The sequence below is a fragment of the Naegleria lovaniensis genome, assembly GCF_003324165.1.
Source record: "Naegleria lovaniensis strain ATCC 30569 chromosome Unknown tig024, whole genome shotgun sequence".
Taxonomy (NCBI): domain Eukaryota; phylum Heterolobosea; class Eutetramitea; order Acrasida; family Naegleriidae; genus Naegleria; species Naegleria lovaniensis.
Window position 1 is genome coordinate 157,635 of NW_025407846.1, and position 21,089 is coordinate 178,723.

A 21,089-nucleotide genomic window follows, 5' to 3' on the forward strand; every position below is an offset into this window, starting at 1 on the left:
TAAGCTTTCCAACGGTAACTGGTCTCTCTTCAAGTTGACTCCATGATTTTTTTACTGTTCCATGATAAACTGCCGCCACAGTGGTTGTTTATCCATGATTAAACTCGCGAAAACAATAGATTTCAATGAAGCCACACTGTAGCAAACGTTACCGAAAGCTGGTGGTCCCCAAAATAAGTCCGAAATTGGAAGAACCAACAACTCACAAGCTTCGCACATCGAAGTCATTCAATTGAACAAGTTTGTCGAAAATTCAAGGGCAAGTCGTAAACGAGAAACTCACCACCGCAAAAAAAATTTAACAGATAAGCCTTTTCTTGTGGTTCAGTTCAACAAAACAATTCACTCTCCGAACGAGACCTTCCACTGTTATCATTACGAGCGTGTGTGTTCTTCGTTTCAACTCAGAAAAGCTATTCTAATTACCACAATTATTAAATCTAGATATTTCAATAATATTCATCATGGCTCCAATGAAACCATCATCATCGGCCGCTTCAAAGCCAACAACTACCACAACCAATACTACTACCGCTCCAAAAACCAATACTACAAGCACCACGGCCACAACGACTACTACCTCCACACCTACTACCTCTAATCAAACGCTGTTGCAATCTTTGCATAGCACTCTCTCTAAAACTCTTGATTCTTCCATTGATACCATAAGCAATCAATTTCTCTCAAAGATGTTGGGAATTAACCTTCCAAGCGATCAACAACGCAAGCTTAGTCTTGCTGTTGGAATGACGGGGGCTGGCCTTACTTTCTACATGTTGAAGAAGCTCATTAACAAGATGATGTACATGTTCTCGCTTCCAAAGCCCTCAATTACCAATAAGGATTATGATGTCATCATTGTTGGTGCTGGTATTGCTGGCTGTGCTCTTGGATCTGTACTTTCTAAGGCATCTAAAAAAGTTTTGGTAATCGAAAGAGATATGAGCGAGCCTGATCGTATCATTGGAGAATTGCTTCAACCTGGAGGTGTTCAACACTTGAAAGATCTCGGTCTTGGTCACTGTCTCGAAGGTATTGAGGCTGCCACCGTTAAGGGCTATCAAGTATTCTACAAGGACGAAACTGTTCATATGCCTTACCCACAATCTGCTGAAGGAAGAGCATTCCACTATGGCAGATTTATCATGAATTTGAGAAGAGCTTGTGAGAAAGACGGGTAAGTAACTTGGTATGATAACCAAAATCATGTCTTAATTTTTTCAACTTGATTACGACGTTTTTAAATGAATCGTTCACCTACAATAACAACACATGTTACAGAGCTAAGATGATACAAAGAGTTGTCACTGGTTTGATTGAAAAAACTCCAGGACTTGTTGAGGGTGTAGAATATAAGGAAGGAGACCAAACAGTGGCTGTCACCGGACATATGGTCATTGTATGCAATGGAGCTGGTAGCTCATTCACAAGACAAATCCGTTCCGATAAAATTGGTAGTGGAAACAAACCATTGGTCGTTTCTCAATTCATTGGATTAGAATTACCAAACTGTGCAGATAAGTTACCAAATCCTGGACATGGAAACGTTTTCTTATTACCTGATGCTCCATGTTTGCTTTATCCAAACAGCACAACTTCTGTCAGATGTTTGGTGGACTTCCCTGATGGAGATTCTAGCAAGCTACCAAAGCGAGGAGACGAAATGGCAAAGTATTTGTTGCAATACATTATGCCCCAACTTCCACCACAAGTACACGATACCTTTAAGGCTGAAGTCGATGCTGACAGAATTAAGGTAGTGCAAAATCGTGAAATTCCAGGTGAAACTGCAGACACACTATTAAAGAAGGGCGTTGTATTGATCGGAGACGCCATGAACTGTAGACATCCTCTCACTGGTGGAGGTATGACTGTAACATTCTCAGACTGTAAGGAGCTTTCCAAGGCAATCATTAATGTTAAGGATATGTCATCAGTAGCTGAAGTTGACAATGCAATTGCAACATTCTACAAGAACAGAGCAAAGGTTGCCAATACCATTAACATTCTTGCAAACGCCCTATATAGCATTTTTGCTCCACCTGGAGGTGCTAAGAATTGGGAATCATTTAAGCGTAACGAATCTACTCCTTCACTTTCTGAAAATGACAGCATGAGTATTATGCGTCGAGCAGTTTTTGAATATTTTAAGAAGGGCGGCATTTGTCAAACTGGACCACTTTCTCTCATTAGTGGTATCTGGCGTTCTCCTCATGGACTTATTACTCACTTCTTTGCTGTTGCAGTTATTGGATCGTTTGATCTCATTAAGGAAGGAGGAGTTTTTGGTATTTTTGGAGCTTTAGCCAAAAGCTTCAAGATGATCACAGGAGCAACCGGTTTAATTGCTCCACTCATTGCCGAAGAAGGATTGCTACCATTCCTTTTCCCAAGATTTATCTGGAGGAGAAAGCCATCGCCAAATCATCAAAAGTAAAAAGAATGGAACCAATTTGTATGTACCAAAATAAAGGTGTTGAAAACAACCTTAATTACTTTGAATGTTTGCGAGAATCGTTAACAGGGGCACAAAGGAATTTATTAAGAGATGAGAGGATGGTGATACAATTAGGAATTAATTTAGGAGATTAGGAGGGTGGAAATTCAATAACTTAGGATCGAACTGGAATTGAAAAATCAAAATGTTGAAACACTGGTTCAAAGCTGGTTTCAAACGACAACGAATGTCCATTATTTTCTTGCTTGATAGTTTTCACTACCGAACAACAAATAATTTGAAAGTTTTTCACTGTGGTTGTTGTCTGTTGTTTCGTTGAGTTGTTGGCATCTTTTTGAAATGGCAACATATTTGTATCGATTTGAACCACTAAATGGTTACCTCCAGGAACATGATGAAAATTCATCACATCCCAAAACTCTGTAAAACATGGAAATAAGCTAAAAACTCGTCGCTTGTCATCAACAAACATGATAATGATATATGTGGATTGATCACTAAGATTTTCAAAAGACAGTCGCAATTTCTCTCCTTCCAAAAGCATTGACTGGTCCATGGGTTGAGCAGTGGCGAGATGTTTGTTGGGAGCATGCTCTCGCGACATTTTACACGAATGTACGCAGCTATAGGCTCTCGATTGTGCAATGTACTCGGGAGAGTATGTTCGTTCAAGAAGTAATTTCTGAACAGTGATTGTAGTGGCCATCTGTGGTTGTGTGTGGTGTTGATGCTTTTTTTCTTGCACAATATGCTGTGAAAGATTCATGTCAAGGAACTACATATTTTTAAAGTTCACAACCAACAAAAAGACATCAATGAACTTGTGCCAAAAGTGTTCGAAAGGAGTTCTTTGTGTTTCAACCTGTGTTACTTGGGAGATTGAAGAACTTGGTTTTGGAAAGGGTATTGTAATTAACCTCGTAGTTCGTCACGGTCTTCCTCGACCAATTAAAATGTTTTAAAAATGAAAACCACAACAAGGGAGCTGGTAAACAGGGAACAAACATGGCAGAAGAAAACTCTCTCTCAAGATTTTATTCGGCAAACGTAAAGGACTCTCAGGGAAAACACCGCGTCTGGTGTGACCCGCAACGTTCTCTGCGTGAAAACAAAATCCCCCATGTACTTACTCTTAAGCCGCAGCGACAGCCTGATTCAACGTCAATAGTCGCCTCCTGCAAGTTCAACATTCTTTATGCAATTTATTGATTGCTTTTTATTGCTTTGAAAAAATGTCTCCAAGTGAAAAATGCACTCAATCATCAACAGTATCCGATTGTACGACAAATAATCCAGAAATTGAAATTCATGTTGCAGAATTTTATAGTGGAATCGGAGGCACAAGAATGGCCATAGAACTCATTGAAGCATTTATCGAACAATTTTATACAAAGAAAACTGTAAATGAAGAATTATCTTTTGTCATTCCGAACAAAATTACATTTTCATGGATCGGAGCATTTGATATCAATGAAAATGCAAATATATTATACAAACATTTATTCAGTCATGATCCTTGTGCAAAGGACATTGCTCACATTCCAATTTGTGATTTCCAAAGACAATACTTTAAGAGATTTTTGGAGAAACGAAATGAACAAAATTCAACCACTTCATTCTCCTTTGAAAATTCTAAAAAGAAGCAAAAACTAAGCGAAGATCACTCTCAAAAATGTTCAAAATTGTTGTGGACTATGTCCCCTCCTTGTCAACCCTTTACACTTAATGGCAATAGAAAAGACAGCGAAGACGATAGAACTAAAAGTTTTTTGTATCTAATGAGTGAGCTTTTTCCAAAGATATTGCCAGATTATATATTTGTGGAAAATGTCAAAAATTTCGAAATTTCAAAAACTAGACAGCATTTAGTGAATCAATTAACAAATCATGGATATCAATTTAAGGAATTTATGTTATGTCCAACTCAGTTGGGACTTCCTAATCAACGAGTGCGATATTATCTTATTGGACAAAGAGTGGATTTCAACATTGAAAATGCTATTAACATAACTGAGACTTCTGAACTGAAAGACGTTAAACTAGACCTACACACTTCTCTTCCCGAATACATGTTTTCAAAATCAGGAAACAATGAAACACGACCACTTCTTGATTATGACCGAGTTTTTAACAACCCTGAAAAAGTTGAACAATTACAAAAGCAAGGAAAGGCTGCTACATTTATGGATCTTTATAACCACTCTTCGATATTGCTTACCTCTGAAGAAGAAAAGATTTATGAAAACGATATGATTTTTGTGGAACAAAAGCATCTTTCCAAGATTAAGGGTTATCGATACGACCTGATTTTAAAAAAGAGCAACCATTCCAAAGACACTCCTCCACTAAAACGTGTCTGTAGCTGTATTACAAAGTCGTATGGTCAAACTCAATTTCTCAGAGGAACTGGACCTCTAGTTGTGTTACTGAGTGACACATACTTGAACGCGGATTTGGAGACAACCCTACACAGCATTGACTTTGATAACGTACAGTCGCTGACTGAATTGGGAAGAATACGATTCCTACATCCAATCGAAGTGGCACGTTTAATGACCTTCTCGCCTTGGTTTTCCTGTCCTTCTTCAAAACTTTCTATCAAGCAACAGTATAAATTGATGGGAAACTCGGTGAACGTTCTATCAGTGGCAAATGTCATCATCCAACTGTTCTTGGAAGAGAAAGCAAAGGGTTCTAATTGAAAGAATTAGTGACCAAGTTCAATAAACCAATGCCGACTTGTTGTCACCATAAAACAACCTTCAACTCATTACAACACAAAGTTAGAAGTTTTACTCTAGATCCAGTGAGACTGGAGTGATTTGGAAAATTGCAAAGATGATGATGTCAAGTCTCGACCAAAATTGCAAATCATAAATAATGTTAAATAATTACAATAAATACTGTCAATTAGCTTTGCTCTGAGGACCTATCTATTGCTTGATGGATGAAATTATTACGATTCTCTATAGCTGATTTTTCCAACGATTATTACATCTGGTGCATATTAGCCACAAATTCATACCACCTTGGTTTTCCTTGATGATACCAAATCCTGTTTGTAAATACACAACTTCGCCGTTACCACAGTTTTTGCAGGCACCCACACCTACAGTACCTCTAGGAAGGGTCGGATCTTTGGTTAGTTCTGCCCAATCAATGTTACTCCATTGGATATCCTTGGCGGCTTTGATATCGTTTTTATATACAACATAATCGGATGTATCTACCGCTTCTCTGTTATCACAGTGTCTACATTTAAATTCTAAAGTCTTATTTAATCGGTTTTCTCTTGCGTACAACATGTTGTTACACTCGGAGCAAAATCTCATGCCCAAGGCTTTGTCCTCCACCTCGTAATCGTCGTTCATTTTTTTGTTTTTGAATTTGTTTCCCAAACTTCACAGATCATTGTAAACTCTCGTTTCAAGTTGACCAGAGATTTTAAAAATTTGTCGACAAAAAAATAAGCCAAAATCATCATGTCACTCGTAAGTGTTCATTGTTTGAATTTTTTATTGAAATCCGAATTGCTCCTCTAATTATTTCAAAATCATCCTAGATCTGGGAAATCACAAAGAACAACAGCAGCTTGTTGAAGAGAACAAGACTCTACGGTGGTGCTTCTTTCCACACCTCACCAACCAACCCACTCAACATCAACTCTGAAAAGTACACCAAGACATCCAATGCCAGCGTTGAAGTTACACCAAAGGGTGATTTACTCATCAAGAAGGCTTCTCATGATGCTTCTGTCAGAAAGCCAAAGGAATATGTCAAGAAGACAAAGGTTGCCAACAAGCAATTGTCCGTCACCAAGGCTGCTAAGACTATTGTTGAAACAACTGAAGGTGAGGATTTCAGAGGTGATTTGAAGACTGTCCTCGTTGCCAGAGCTGCCAAGTTGTTGAGATTGAAGCACAAGTCAAAGAAGACCACCAAGGCTACCCAATCCAAGTAAATTAATTAAAACAAAAATTTATTTCAGCTTGCACATTGTTCCAAGATTTAGTTGTGGAACATGACCGCTCGAAGATAGAGGTCTTGCTCTTCCACTGGTAATTGAACCGCACTTAAATTACCGTTCTTTACAACTCCCTTCCTGAACAGGTTTTCAAATAGTGTGATAAGGCGAGAACTCAAGTGAGGAGGAAGATCTTTGCAAAGAGAGGTCAGTTCAAAAGGGACATACTTGAGCCCATACGTTATCAAATGCTCAATGAGCAATTTACATGATTCCATGTCATCCAATTGTGATGCAAAAACTAGTAGGGATTTGTAATTGTTGGGAGTGACATGTTTGAGCAAAATTTGACAGCAAAACTGAGTAAGCCAGTCCATTTGAAATTGCAAAGACGTCATGATCGTTTGACACAACAAATCTACACTGATTTGTGGAGATGATGAAATATCTTCAAACTTTGAATAACATGCCTTCAATGTCATCAATAGCGCTGTTTTTTTCAATTCTTGTTGCTCTTCACTGTCACTCTCATCCTTTACAAATCCATAAATATCAAAAGAAGCATCATTTGAGGATGAAGTGTCCGAGAATCGATCACTTTCATAGAGAACTTTCAAAACTGGACTCAAGGCAGAAATGACATGTTTGTGAACATGTATAATTTCATGTGAGTCATTGCTGATCGAGAGTTTAAGATCGCTAGTTGTAGCATCATTAAAGAGAGAAGCTATTAATTCTGGTGTATCGACATCTTCTTTCATAAACGAATCCTCTCTCCAATCCATTCCAATCGCACCAAACTCTTTGTTAGATGCTTGAATTTTCTTTTCAAGTTTGATCAAACGATCGTCTTGCAATTGTTGTTGTTTCATGTTGTTCCAGTGAAGCTTTAGAAATGCTAAACATTTCTTTACGGTAAGCATGAGAATACTCTTTTTGGAGTTTGTCAAGATGTTTGTGGCTAAATAATCTGATATTTGCTTTAAAATATCCAACACATTGTACGTATTAATCATTTCAGAGAGTGTTTCAAAGCAATACTTTTTAAATATTTCTCCAATATCACACACATCATTAAGGAAAAACATGAGAAAGATATAAAATTGAGTATTTCCAAGATATGGACAGAAATGTTTCGTAAATAAATCAACGACCTCATAACGAGACACTACTTGGTAGCCCTTTACCATGAACATTTTCACAAATGTGTATGTCCATTCTATTTCTTGTGGGTTCAGTAATTTCATAAATTCTTCTCGTTTCAGAAAGGTGTGAATATTTGGAGAAATTTTTTCAAGCAAAGGTTCGAATATTCTTTGTTCACACTCATTGGTCATTCCTAAAATTCTAGAAACTACTAAATCTTCTATATATGGAAATTCCTCCTTGTTTTCTTCACAATTTGGAATATGAATGACCACCGTGCACGAATGTCCAAGAAAAACTTTCACTTCATCTTGCTCCTTCCATTCAAAAGGAAGTTTCACCGATGAAAATCTCACACCATACGGAATCGATTGAGAATGGCCAATTCCTAACTCACCACACGTATTTTGACCTCCTGCTTGGAGGGTTCTCTCATTCGTCTTGATCATGTAATGCGTGTTGGAACAATACAGATCGATGGGTTGGTAAGGATGTTCCAAGTGAGTGATCATCATGGTAGATCCGTCATTAAAATAATAAGACAAATCTCCTCCAGCACTAATCTATGAAGTAATGACCCATTCGTAATTCACATTTCGATTGTATCCTATTTCTCAACTTACCTGACCCGTGTTGGTAATGTCAAACCAAGAATGATCACTCACTTTGAGCTGCTGAATGCAACTGAAATGATCTTGAAAAGTTTTGATTTTCTGTTCTGGAATTAAGTGTGGAATGGAGCCATTTGAATTTGAATTCATATTTCCACACGCATACACTTTTCTTGTTGTTGACACAAAATATGATTGAAAGGGAAAGGCAAATATTTTCACAATTGGAGAATCAAAGTACGATGGATTAATTAATTGAGGATATTCAAAGGAGCGAGTCATTTCGGTTGAGGCTGTCGAACGAGCCTGTTTTTTCTTTGATGAATGAATTTCAAAATCATTCTTTTGGAAATTAGTATCATGAATCGGTATTTCACCATATTCACTCGTTCCACATGCAAAGACTTTTCCACTCTCTGTTAAAAACAAACAATGTTGAAATCCAAGAGAACAGTCCGTAACCTTGTCATGCTCATTCCATAAATCAGAATTGAATACAGGAATAGGCTTTGGATTACAATCTCTCAATCCCAAAACAAATGCTGTGTTTCTTCCGAGACCGTATACCTTTCCGAGTCGAGTCACGAGTTGCCAAGAGCCATACCTAGTTTCAAATTTAATGATTTCATCTTCAGCGTCATCTAAAACATAGTCCATCCCATCAATTCTTGTTAATTCACAAAGAAATTGATTTTCTTGTAATTTGGATTGATTTTGTTCTTTCGACAACATGGGAATAAAGAAGTCTTGTCCACAAGCATAAATATCTTGCCGAGGCTTTTGCTTTAATACATGACGTTTCTTTACAGGTTGTTGGTTCGAGCCAATTGATCCTTGAAGGGTTGGAACGAACATTTTTTGCAGGGTTGTGTTCTGAGTTGCAACAATGGAATGCCTCCTTCTCAATGTAAAGAATTAAAGAAATACAGTGCTAAAGAGTTGGAACAAGCTCATCGAACCTTAATTGGTGCAGTTTGTTGTGCCGATGAATCATGGATCGGTTCCAAAATTATTTCCCTCAAGTCTTGAGGTGTAACCTGAGAAAACCATTTCCAATCAATTTTGATGCAAGAAACACGTAAAAGTTCTAGATGTTTTCTTATGTATGGAATCCATTCTCTTGTGAGAAGATCATCTTTTAAAATTGATTTGATGAGCATTTGCCATCAACATCAACCATAAAAAAATTTGATCATCAATCTCGGTCCAACTGTTGAATCTTACCACACAATCAACTTGATCAGTAAGTTTATATACCTTTCTCTTCTTGTTGGAGTGATCGGAATCATATGTATTCATCCATGTAATTAAACCATTTGATCTTTCATGGATGATGATTCATCATGGGTAGATATCCAATTCATAGATCTCTATTAAATCAACTACATCATCATGGACATGACAACATACACCGATTACGTAACCAAGACTGTTCAACAAGCATACGACAAGGGTAGAGGTGTTTTAGAATATTATGGCGTTGTTGAAAAACCTGTTCAGCCAAACACTCAAGATCCAATTCGTAATTTCATTGGTAATCATCCATACATTACCACAAGTATTGTTTCACTTGCTGTGAGCTCTTCTGTCAAGTTCATTCTTCGTCAATTGAAAAAGAGAGTGTCTCCAAATACTGTTCTCGAAATAGATTTAGAAGATTTAGATTTTACAGCACAACCTGTCACCCCATCACTCTCAGCATTGTTTTCTCAAGGAAAAACAAAGATGCATTACTTGACATTTGTGGATATGCTAAAAGTTGCCAAACAGAATCCAAATATTGTTGGTCTTATCCTTTATTTCCAAGGATCATCACATAACCCATTTTCCGGAGTGTCACTTGCTCACTTAAGTGAAATGAGAAAGGCATTATTTGATTTCAAACAACACAAAACTACCATTGCTCATTCACACTTTTTCAGCAATACTGTAAATTATTACTTTGCATCTGCGTGTGAAAAGATTTATATCGGAGATCAAGGCCTTACAGTTTTGAATGGCTTCCAACTTCGTAATTTCTTCTTGAAGCAACTTTTGGACAAGGCTGAAATTGAACCATATGTTGTGAAGAGAGCAGAATACAAATTAGCCATGAATACTTTCACTGAAACCAAATATTCTGAGCAGCACAAGGAACAAGTTGAGTCATTGGCTAAAGATCTTTTTGATACAATCATTAAGGATATCTCAGAAACAAGAGAAAAGAACGCTACCTCAGTTCGTGAGTGGTTCGATATTGGTGTTTTTGGAGCATCTGCTGCTGTTGAACACAAGGTCGTGGATGGTGTGAAGCATAGGGATGAAATGCTTTCAGTGATGGCTGACAGTTTGAGTGTAGACTCAAAGAAGATTAATCTTCTCTACATTCAAAAGTATCTTCAACAAAAGTTAGAAGGAAATCCTCTTGATTATCTCAATCCTAAGAAGAAGTCTGACAACGTTGTCGCAGTCATCTATGCCAGTGGAGCAATTGTCAGAGGCAGACCACAAAACCCACAAGATACCAACATGAACAGTGACGTATTGGTCGACGCTATCTATAAGGCAAGAAAGAACTCTGAGGTTAAAGTCATTCTATTGAGAGTAGATTCACCAGGTGGAGAAGTGTTTGCCAGGTAAGTGATGAAGTCTGAAAGAACTTTGAGAATTTTTGAACAATGACCTTTATTTTGAAACATGAAATGTAATAACCATTTCGAAAATTATGGCGACATGATAAACAGCGAACACATCAGAAGAGAGTTAGAGCTTGCAAAGACTGAGGACAAAAAGAAGATCGTTGTCAGTATGGGAGGTGTCGCTGCCAGCGGAGGTTATTGGATTTCCTCAGTTGCTGATAAAATTGTTGCACACCCTTTTACCATTACTGGATCTATTGGAGTGATAATGGGCAAGTAAGTATCTCATGATTTTGAATGACACTTATCATGCATTCCTTAGATTCTTCCTTGGAGATTTCTTTTCAAACAAGCTTGGAATTACCAATGATGTTATTTCGACAAACAAGAACGCTTCTGTCTTTTCTTATTTTGATCGTGTCACTGAGCAACAAACAGAGTTATTCAACAACGTTATTGACGAATTCTATGACTCCTTTATTGAAAAAGTCAGCCAAGCAAGAAATATCAGCAAGGACGATTTGAAGAATAAGATTGCCAAGGGTAAGGTTTACTTTGGTGAGGCTGCCAAAGAAGTAAACTTGGTTGACCAAGTTGGCGATTTTTACGATGCTGTTAAAGTGGCTAAGGAGGTTGCTGGCATGCAGAATGAGCCATATCTTTCTGTGTTCTATCCAAAGAAGAAGTCGTTGTCTGAGGCATTGCTATCATCTCAATCACCAACCAATAGTAGAGAGCGTGCTTTCAAGTCTGGTATCTCAGTTTTAGAACCATTCTACGCCATGTTCCAATCTTTGAGTGGATTATTCAAGGTTTCAAACTTCTTTGTAAAGCATGGCTCTGTAGTGGACAAATATGTTCAATTCGCTGAGAAAGCCATACAAGCTAACAATGGAGAGGTCAAAGCTGAGTTAGAACCAAGCATCGAATTCAACTAAACTCTTCTCACTATTAATCGGGAATTTTCCACAATAAAAATCACTTTCCACCCAAGTATCGATTGAGAGTGCCCTCATGTCCAAAGTAATTTGACACCATAGCATTTCCATTTGCTGTAACCTCCGTTAAAAGTTGGCAAGGCATTTGATTTTTTCAAAATTCACTAAAAAAATAGCTCATCAGGCGACATTCATTGCAGTGGCCAAAATCCGAATCTCTACATTGACGGGATTTGAAGATAATCACAGCACGATTAGCATCTTGTACACACAATTTATTATCGCATCAGTTTCATCAATCTGAATTTCAACTGACACAGTGAGTCATAATCATCCACTTGTATCAGTAACAAAAATACACTATCATCATTATCATCATTGAACGCCATCGCAACATGGGAAATTCGAGCGCTTCTCGTTCTGAAAATTCTATTGCAAAATTTCTCATGAGGGAAGAGGATGATGACGATGCCTATGAGCGACCGCAATCCGGCAGCACCACCACGTCATCAAACACCAGCAGTCCCAACGGTAACGCTCCACCTTCAAAGGCAGGCAAACCATTGCGAAGCCCAAAAGTAGGAGATCCATTTGTTGACCTCGGAGTCATGTTGTCAATTGATAGTATTTATCATGGATATCAAATTACATCATTGATCGGAAAAGGAAGCTATGGAGAAGTGTATTTAGTGAAAAAGGGAAATGCAAATTATGCTTTGAAGGTTTTAGAACTGCCAAAGACCACCGATAGAGAAGCTGTTGAAGCAATAGATAAGGAAATCAAAATTTTGAAAAATTTAAAACATCCAAATATTATGCAGTTTATTGAAGAATTTCCGTTGAAAGATCAAATGGATAAGAGTTGTGTGGGTGTTGTAACTGGTAAGTTGTTGTTTTACCAATATTCAAAGAATACGAGTTTGTGCTTGTTCTTATTAATAACTCTCATAGAATATTGTCAAAAAGGTACTATTGGAGATATTATTGAAAAAGATCTGCATGTGAATATCAACGTGTGGCGGGTACTTGCATGGTTCACTCAACTTTGCAGTGCGCTCAAGTATTGTCATGAAGAAGGAATTATTCACAGAGACATCAAGGTTTGTTATCGCAGCAATTTGAGTCATTTATTCAAACGAATTTATATAGCCATCAAACATGCTCATTGGAGAAGATGATACATTGAGATTGTGTGACTTTGGATTGGCCAAAATGTTAAATTCTAAAGGTGCTGTAACATATACCATTTGTGGAACTCCTCTCTATGTTGGTACGTTTTAATTAACTCTTCATGTGAATCTTATGACCATTATTTTAGCTCCCGAGATTGCTCTTCAAAGACCATACGCCTTTAGTTGTGATATTTATAGTATGGGTTTATGCGTTTTTGAGCTCACATGTCAACAACAACATGATTTGTTTTATAGAGCTGTTTTAAGAGAACGAGAGAAAATTCCTGGAATGTTTGAAAAAATTAAGCTTGCTTCATTGAAGGATTTAATTAGAAAAATGGTTGAACCTGATCCCGATTTGAGAATTTCAGCAGCTAATTTATTTAAACACCCCTATGTTAGATGCTATCGCTATTTAACCTCAAACCCTGATTATACATTGACGCCTACTGAAGGTTCTGATGTTTATTTTATTAGCGCAATAATAGAAGCAATAGTTTTTGAGGGTCTTCAAAATAATGAAACCTCCAGAACCTACTCAGTGATTTCAAAAGCAGTGAATTGTATATTATTATTCATTCATGAGCAATCAGTCATTGAATTACTAACTAAGGAACAACAGTATATCAAAGCACTGTTCAGTCTGTATCTAGATTCCCATCTGAATGCAACTGTGAAAACAGAACTTTCACAAATATTTATTACGTACATCCAAACATCAGAGAGATGTAGGAAGCATTTTGCGAATACTTTAATTGAAATAGCTCAACGATCTCCAGAGTCATCCGTTGAAGAAAGAACCCTCCCACCATTGGTGTCACTGCTCTCACAAAATGAGCCTGCTTTTATTACCACTCTTTCCACTCAATTAGAATTTAGAGATGCACCCAAAGCTTCCAAATTGTTACTCTCACAACAATGAAAGACATTATTGTAAATCCTTGGATATCCAATCATTGGACAATAACAACTCAAACTAGAATGTACATTGTTTTTTTGCGTGTGAACTTGTGAACAACACCAAAAGAAAAATATGCTCTTGCCACGCCCTCCATCGTTCGGTCAATCATCACTGTTACAACCATTGATTCACAAAACAATTGCTCCTTCTTATGATTATGGTATGATCATTTGTGGAACACCATTCTCTGGTCGATCTACTTTACTACGACTCATCCGAAAGATGGATCTCATGAAATTACTTTCTGGCACTCATTCATCCAACAATAGCACCTCTTCGGTAGGCTCACTCGTAACATCATTAATTTCGGCATTGTCGAGTACGAGTTCTGTGGATTCCTTTTCCTATAAAAAAGTTGTTCAATTTGCAATTCTAAGTTCCTGTTTAAATGCCATGCAAATGATCTTGAAGGAATTATCACTTTCAACATCTGCACCACAAGATGATGCTTTTTCTGCATACGATACGGAACACGGACAAACCAAATCGAAAAAGACCACATTGTGGTCTGAATACGATGAATTGATCAACAATTATGAAGCACAAGTGAATGGTGTGAACGGTATTCACACAGCCATCAATGCATCCATGACCACATGGGACAACTTCTTGGATCAAGCTCCAACAATTGTCAATTTCATTGAAGAATTGTGGAGAGTACCCATTGTGAAATTGACCTATGAAAAATTAATGCAAGCTTCCTTTTTTACTCCCTATGTATCGAAGCAACACACGACACACGTCACAAAATTGACCCATTTGCAAGGTGAAAATTTTCATGAATTATTTGACAATTTGCATGTCATTATGAATTCAGATTACAATTTTGCACATGGTGTACATGCAAATGATTGCTCAAACAGCAAGCTATTACAACTCATTTATTCATCCTATTTATTGGATAATACATTCCATGATTGGAAAAATTCATTGGGATCTAGTGAGAAGAGTACAAACATTATTATTGAAAATATTCCATCCGTGACAAGATTTGACAAGAGACGATGGTGTTTGAAAACAGAGAAAGCAGCAATGGAATTTAATTCTCTGCAATTTAATGATCAACCCAATCTTGCTCCTATCGTTGTTTATTTAATTTCATTGGCAGATATTGACCGATATAAGAAGAATACTCCAGTTTTTGATAGTCATGTGAAATATTTTACATCTTTATTGTCAACTCCAGGCACACAAAAAGTATTACTTTTTACCAAAGTCGACATTTTTGCAAGCAAGGTCATGGCTGGCAAGGTTAAAGTTTCTGAAATATTTCCAAATTTTGTGGGAAATGATCGTGACCCATTGAGGGTATTTGAATTCATCTTTAACAAATTTTGGATCCCGTGTCGAAAATACCATGAAAATGTACCGTATTATGTCGTGAATTTAGTAGACTTGGAAGAATGTTCACAATTTCTTTCAATTTTATTAGAAAAGGGATCACCTTACATGGGACGATCCTTTATCAGTCGACATTTATTGCGAATGATGGAAATTTATTTGAAGAATAATTTAAAGAATGCTTACATTTTTTCGTGCTCACGTGGAATTGGAACCAAAAGATACTTTTCAGATGTTCGTATAGTGACCAGTGGTGGAGAGGATTGAGATCAAATTTTGTTGAAAATAAATGATTGGAACATGAGACATGTCGGAATCTAAGCTAACAAACATCAGTTGCTTTGCCTATTTTCTTGCTTTTTTTACTTCACCAGCATGAAGTTTTTTTAAGAAGTAGGCCATCATGATGAAGAAATTGATGCATAGAGCCATGCAGTTTGCTTTATATTCACCATTCTGTCTACTTGTTTTGTTTTCAATCATGAAGAAGATCCTCAACACCGTCGCTGCTCACACCCGCAAATTAAAAGAAAGCGATTCGAGATCAGTTGTTTGATTAATAAGTAACCAGTACATTTTATCAGATGCGGTCTTGGCTGAGTGGTTAAAGCGTTTGACTAGAAATCAAATGGGGCGACCCGCGCAGGTTCGAGTCCTGCAGACCGCGACTGTTTTTTATTGTTTTGGACAAGTTTTAATTTCCGGCTACCACAAAGTAACTTGTGTGAAGGTTGGATGGGTGGGTTCTGTGCGTGAAAATAGTTCAAAAAGACTGAACAGATTTTAAGAATAAGCAACAAAGGGCTACAAGAAAGGTTATGTGGACAATTACAGCGATCCACAACCTCTACAAATCCTTAAAAAAATTCCTTTACTCATCATGAACAGCATTGGATCGGGCTCAAGCGCCTCATCATCACATCCACCAATCACGACCAATTTTCAATGGGAATTTGCCCTTAGACAATTAGAGATTGAAAAAGAAAGATTACAGATTGAAAAAGAAAGATTACTGATTGAAAAAGAAAAAATACTGGCTGAAAGGGATAAGATTGAAAAAGAAACATTACAGATTGAAAAAGAAAAATTACAGATTGAAAAAGAAAAATTGGAAATTAAAAGCAAAGAAAGAATAGAAAAGTTGCAGATTAGAGAACGAATATTAATGAAAGAGCTTGAACTGAAACACGGTCAAACTCCAATATCTAGCAGCAGTTCAAACGATTCTGTTTATTAAACGAGGTACTTTAAAAAAAAGGTAAAGGAAAATGGGATCAGCGATCATTTAGAAGTTCCTTCTTGGCTACTAACTGAAAATGACGTTCCTTATCATAGAGTTTCAGAATTTCATATCAGTACTGAGGCAGATGTTCAAGACTGTTTTATGAGGGAATTGAGGAAACACAAAGATGCATATCATGTAACTTATTTAGATACCAGATACGTTTCTGTTGTGCAGGGGCTTTCTCCTGACCTGACTCTTATCCCAAAACCAATAACAATAGCCAAAACAGACTACTCGGGCGTTGCATCCTATAAGGGTCTGTCGTTTCTTGTCTCTGGTTATATTGAATTCAAGAACCCCTTCAACAGGTTTGGAAGCGATGAACAAAAAGGACAGCTTATCGTATATCTGATGAAAACTCTCCAAATTCACACGTCCAAAAGTGAGGTTGTGGGTTGCCTTTCCAACTTTCATAAAATCATTTTTATGAGAGCAAAAAGAGCACCCAATTTCAAAACCATCTATTGTGAAATCACCAAAGAGTTTGATTTGTTCGGTGAAGATATTACTTATGAAGGGTGGAAGTATTTATTTAACATGCTGAAATATAATTGTAACGAGGAAGTAACAATATCTCCTGCAATTGAGCACACTTTCGAGTTAACTCTTGGTAAAGGGGCTTCTTCGTATGTGTACGCTATGAACAACAGGACTATTGCTCTAAAACTGTTTGCACCAAATGAAGAAACAATGCACGCCTTTAAAAACGAAACACAAACATTGAACATGCTAAAAGGGATTCCTGGACTTCCTGAAATACTTGACATTGGTGAAAATTATTTCACCATGAAAGTGTACTCTCCTCTTTCTAACGCACCCAACAATCAAGAAATGATTCAGCTCCTGCGTATTCTTCAACAAGCTCATGCTCGCAAAGTGTTTCACAGAGACATTCGGCGTGAAAATATTTTAAGACACCACTGTTCAAGTGAAAATACTATGGTATTAATTGACTGGGGATTTGCTTGTAACGGTGATCCGCTGATAGGGAACTGCTTCAGAGTACGGACGAAAATTCTTGCAATGCGAAATAGCTTGCTTTCCATATTTTCCCAGATAAGATTGTGAAAGTTTAGTGAAATGCTTTGCATACATGAAGGATGAACTGTTAAAACACAATCTATCTAAATTGAGATCCCTGCCATTTAACGACCGCGTGAAACAATCTTTGGAAATTTGGACTGAGTATGAAGAGAAAGACAAGGTGTTCAAAGCTGCAACGCGTCGAATGACTGTCGATTGTTATAAAGCTGTTGAAAACTATATTGACGGTCGTGTGAAGAGAGAGCTCATGAATTGTGATAACGACTAATATCTTTGGTTTCACCTGTATTCTTGAGCGATTATTTCTTTGAAGAGTGGTCCAAAAGGTCTCAGTCATGCAAGCTGCACCAGAATAAACTGAATTTTTTCGACTATTGTAGAAATTAAAGGGAAAATCGTAAACGAGAGTGCCAGACAACAGTTGTACAGCAGCAACATAAGTCACGACAGAGGTTACCAACAAGATTGGTGTTTTTGATTTACACTAAAACTTTGTATAGCTTGCTTCATGGGTTATCGTGTATGAAAACGAGATTGATGAATTCTGCTTGGGTTGGTTCGCTCAACATTCCGCTGCTGGTAGAGACAAGCAAAAGGGTTGAATGACTTCAACAGATTCAAATAGGACTTCCTCCTTCTCAATAAAGGTTCAGTACGTTAAAACTGCAGCTGGACCAAAGAAGAAGACAACAACGGTACACTGCCTACCTTCAGGAAGAAAGACTGTGCGTATTCCCGTTTAACAACAAATGTAGTCAAACGTTTTACTGATTTGACAAAGTAATGTCAAGACGGACTTTGTTTTTTGAGCTGTAATGATAATCCTAGCATCGATAAGTTTATGTCTTTTGTTTTGCAACAGACAAATTGTGATGCTTCTTCGTTTCTTTGGTTTGGATAATTCAGCCAACTGTATTGAGACAATACCTTGCCTTTCAATTACCAACAAAAAACAGTCGCGGTCTGCAGGACTCGAACCTGCGCGGGTCGCCCCATTTGATTTCTAGTCAAACGCTTTAACCACTCAGCCAAGACCGCTTACATTGAAGTTAAAACGTGACAATAACATGTGATAAAGTTGCCATATCTTGCGAGCAACTGTAGCGTTAAGTGCGTTATTCAAGGTTGATTGCCTTGAGATCTCTTGATACCATCCATTAGAATCATACCAGTAAAGACAATTGAGGAAATTTCAAATTTGGCTCTTTTTTGAACCAGAAAAAATGAATTCATCATCGGAACCTTCCACTCCTTCAACCGACCAACCTAACACTGTTGATCAAGAACACGATCAACAACCAGAGAGCAACAACAACAGCGGATGGGGTTGGGGAGGTGGTTGGCTTTCTTCGACCATCGGTAATGTGGTTAGAGTCATGAATCAACAAACCAATGAGTTTGGACAAAAATTGCAACAATTAGTGGCTGAAGAGGACGAGGATGTAAGCACACCCTCTACAGAGCCATCAACGACTCATCCAGCTTCATCCGAAACACCCAATGATCAAGCAGATGAAGAAAATGGACAAATCAATGACAATGGTGGAGCAGCAAATGCATCATCCCTCATTGAAGAAACGGAAAAAACCATTGAAACCTCGCTCAAAACTGCAGAGCAAAAACTCAAATCTCTTTTCACTTCCTTTTATAACGAAACATCTCAATTAGTGGACGAAACGGCAGAGTTGAAATATGTAAAAGGGTGGGCGTCTTCGTTTGGAAAAACTGTTTTGCATACTCTTGAAGAAGCGAGTAGAATTCTCTATGATAATGAGGAGGTAAGTCATTCACATTGGTGTCATTCCGATGGTCATCAAATAATAATTAACCGTTTTTAAATATCACATTATTTATGAAAATAATATCCATCCATAAATCTAAACAGAACGATGATGGCATTCATATCTATGTCAATTTTAAAGAATTATTTATTGAATACCAAGGATTAAAATATTTACAAGAGGTTGCCTCCCTCTCTAAACAATGTAATGAAGAATTGGCCAAGTACATGGAAAATAGAACCGATGAACAACGTGACAGAATTGAAAGTAAGTGCTCTCTTTTGTAAAGGATGAACTATTCAACTGCCCATCCAACACATTTCCAATAGAACTTTTACGTGAATTAAAAGACATACTCATTGACTCGACACAATTCAGTACAAAAGAGGTAGAAGAAAAGAAAGCCTCTTATCAATATATTGCTTTGCTTCCTGTTGGAAAGGAAATTTTAGAAACTACCAATGCGTGTGTGGAGCTAGCAAAAAATGCCTACAGCAATTTGGAGGATGTATTGGGATCAACCATCGAGATTGAAGAAACGGTTCAAACATCTACTCTACTTTTGGAAAAAAGTAAAGCAGAGTGTTACAGGTCTCTTGCAAAATTAGCATCATTGGCTTCATTACATGTAGGTTTATGATTCTTATGATATGTTTATTTCATATATGTATTTTTTAATCAAAGATTCTAACCTTGTCACAATATCTAATAGATGTAAATAACGGAGGAAAGCTTCCTGAACAGTGGCAATCCACAGAGCTCAGTGTCACCAAAGACGCTAAACAAGTTGCTATAATTCTGAGAGATTACTTACTCTTTTTATATTCTCAATTAATTGAAATTAGTAATCAATACACCGAGGCATTGAAGAAGAATACATCAATCGTTGGAATTAAGCTAGACGAACAACGAAAAGAATCTCTTGAAAAACGAGCTGTAAATATGGCAGCTCGCTTACATATTCACAGTGATAAGGTAGGTTGACGTTTTTTGAGAAAAACAAATTCCAAATATTTTACAATTCATTCCAAAAGGCTCTTTCCATCATTATTAGCTGTGACAAGGAGTTTCTGACCATTCTTCAATACCTTGGCGTCATTTGGACTGAATAGAAACATGAACAATATTATGGCTATTATTTGGACAAGTCGCCGAAACTTTTTGTCTGACAAATAGTTAAGGTCGGCGAAACCAACCAAACACCACAATAAAAAATGTTTACATCCTCACCAGCCAAACGACAAGTCCTCAACTCACTATTCCAATCTGTCTCCTCAAAAGTGCTTGTGAGTAGTGGGAGTGTTTGCAACATTAGATATTCTTACTCTGCATTCGCAACAAGAACAATTGCCAATCAACCTTGCATGACTTGTGAAAGACACTTATTTGTAAACAAAAAACGATCAAATAATCATTTACCAATTGAAACAACGCCAGACGGTAGCGAGAAATATTCGAACAACTCCCAAAGAATTGTTGATGATGGAAGCTTCAAATCGCTTTTCAGAATCTGTCTACAATTTCTCACGAATATTCGAAAACATTTATCACTCATGGAAATGTCCATGATTGGTATTGGAATATTGGCTACCTCAACAGTTGTCTATCGATATTTGTATGTTGTGTAGATTTAGATAGAACAGAAATTGATTCATTAGAATTGATCAATTTTCCAGAAGCCACCCTTTCGCAATGCTCACATCTCTCCACACCTATTGAAGAAAATCCAACATTAATACGAAAAAGCATCTATGACAGTAATTCAATTCT

At 37.3% G+C, this 21,089-nt stretch overlaps 12 protein-coding genes across 12 annotated transcripts; 9 read left to right on the forward strand and 3 right to left on the reverse strand.

Moving 5' to 3' along the window:
* Window positions 1–464: 464 nt before the first annotated feature.
* C9374_005417 (uncharacterized protein) lies at window positions 465–2,437 on the forward strand (the record flags this gene model as incomplete). Its single annotated transcript, XM_044695165.1, has 2 exons — window positions 465–1,177; window positions 1,282–2,437. The coding sequence occupies 2 exons, from the start codon at window positions 465–467 to the stop codon at window positions 2,435–2,437; spliced, it is 1,869 nt and encodes a 622-aa protein (XP_044547894.1).
* A 175-nt stretch (window positions 2,438–2,612) lies between these two features.
* C9374_005418 (uncharacterized protein) lies at window positions 2,613–3,164 on the reverse strand (the record flags this gene model as incomplete). Its single annotated transcript, XM_044695166.1, has 1 exon — window positions 2,613–3,164. The coding sequence occupies one exon, from the start codon at window positions 3,162–3,164 to the stop codon at window positions 2,613–2,615; it is 552 nt and encodes a 183-aa protein (XP_044547895.1).
* A 526-nt stretch (window positions 3,165–3,690) lies between these two features.
* Window positions 3,691–5,160, forward strand: C9374_005419 (uncharacterized protein; the record flags this gene model as incomplete). The annotated part of the gene is made up of 1 exon (XM_044695167.1): window positions 3,691–5,160. One exon carries the CDS (start codon window positions 3,691–3,693, stop codon window positions 5,158–5,160), a length of 1,470 nt encoding a protein of 489 aa, XP_044547896.1.
* Window positions 5,161–5,424: 264 nt separating this feature from the next.
* On the reverse strand, window positions 5,425–5,829 carry C9374_005420 (uncharacterized protein; the record flags this gene model as incomplete). Its single annotated transcript, XM_044695169.1, has 1 exon — window positions 5,425–5,829. One exon carries the CDS (start codon window positions 5,827–5,829, stop codon window positions 5,425–5,427), a length of 405 nt encoding a protein of 134 aa, XP_044547897.1.
* Window positions 5,830–5,940: 111 nt separating this feature from the next.
* Window positions 5,941–6,419, forward strand: C9374_005421 (uncharacterized protein; the record flags this gene model as incomplete). Its single annotated transcript, XM_044695170.1, has 2 exons — window positions 5,941–5,949; window positions 6,021–6,419. 2 exons carry the CDS (start codon window positions 5,941–5,943, stop codon window positions 6,417–6,419), a joined length of 408 nt encoding a protein of 135 aa, XP_044547898.1.
* Window positions 6,420–6,466: 47 nt separating this feature from the next.
* Window positions 6,467–9,034, reverse strand: C9374_005422 (uncharacterized protein; the record flags this gene model as incomplete). The annotated part of the gene is made up of 2 exons (XM_044695171.1): window positions 6,467–8,131; window positions 8,192–9,034. 2 exons carry the CDS (start codon window positions 9,032–9,034, stop codon window positions 6,467–6,469), a joined length of 2,508 nt encoding a protein of 835 aa, XP_044547899.1.
* A 537-nt stretch (window positions 9,035–9,571) lies between these two features.
* C9374_005423 (uncharacterized protein) lies at window positions 9,572–11,735 on the forward strand (the record flags this gene model as incomplete). The annotated part of the gene is made up of 3 exons (XM_044695172.1): window positions 9,572–10,794; window positions 10,903–11,073; window positions 11,120–11,735. 3 exons carry the CDS (start codon window positions 9,572–9,574, stop codon window positions 11,733–11,735), a joined length of 2,010 nt encoding a protein of 669 aa, XP_044547900.1.
* A 395-nt stretch (window positions 11,736–12,130) lies between these two features.
* C9374_005424 (uncharacterized protein) lies at window positions 12,131–13,829 on the forward strand (the record flags this gene model as incomplete). Its single annotated transcript, XM_044695173.1, has 4 exons — window positions 12,131–12,617; window positions 12,687–12,835; window positions 12,885–13,005; window positions 13,054–13,829. The coding sequence occupies 4 exons, from the start codon at window positions 12,131–12,133 to the stop codon at window positions 13,827–13,829; spliced, it is 1,533 nt and encodes a 510-aa protein (XP_044547901.1).
* A 111-nt stretch (window positions 13,830–13,940) lies between these two features.
* On the forward strand, window positions 13,941–15,476 carry C9374_005425 (uncharacterized protein; the record flags this gene model as incomplete). The annotated part of the gene is made up of 1 exon (XM_044695174.1): window positions 13,941–15,476. One exon carries the CDS (start codon window positions 13,941–13,943, stop codon window positions 15,474–15,476), a length of 1,536 nt encoding a protein of 511 aa, XP_044547902.1.
* A 613-nt stretch (window positions 15,477–16,089) lies between these two features.
* On the forward strand, window positions 16,090–16,446 carry C9374_005426 (uncharacterized protein; the record flags this gene model as incomplete). The annotated part of the gene is made up of 1 exon (XM_044695175.1): window positions 16,090–16,446. One exon carries the CDS (start codon window positions 16,090–16,092, stop codon window positions 16,444–16,446), a length of 357 nt encoding a protein of 118 aa, XP_044547903.1.
* A 2,315-nt stretch (window positions 16,447–18,761) lies between these two features.
* Window positions 18,762–20,431, forward strand: C9374_005427 (uncharacterized protein; the record flags this gene model as incomplete). Its single annotated transcript, XM_044695176.1, has 5 exons — window positions 18,762–19,316; window positions 19,424–19,586; window positions 19,649–19,947; window positions 20,004–20,294; window positions 20,354–20,431. The coding sequence occupies 5 exons, from the start codon at window positions 18,762–18,764 to the stop codon at window positions 20,429–20,431; spliced, it is 1,386 nt and encodes a 461-aa protein (XP_044547904.1).
* Window positions 20,432–20,533: 102 nt separating this feature from the next.
* Window positions 20,534–20,947, forward strand: C9374_005428 (uncharacterized protein; the record flags this gene model as incomplete). The annotated part of the gene is made up of 1 exon (XM_044695177.1): window positions 20,534–20,947. The coding sequence occupies one exon, from the start codon at window positions 20,534–20,536 to the stop codon at window positions 20,945–20,947; it is 414 nt and encodes a 137-aa protein (XP_044547905.1).
* Window positions 20,948–21,089: the final 142 nt, after the last annotated feature.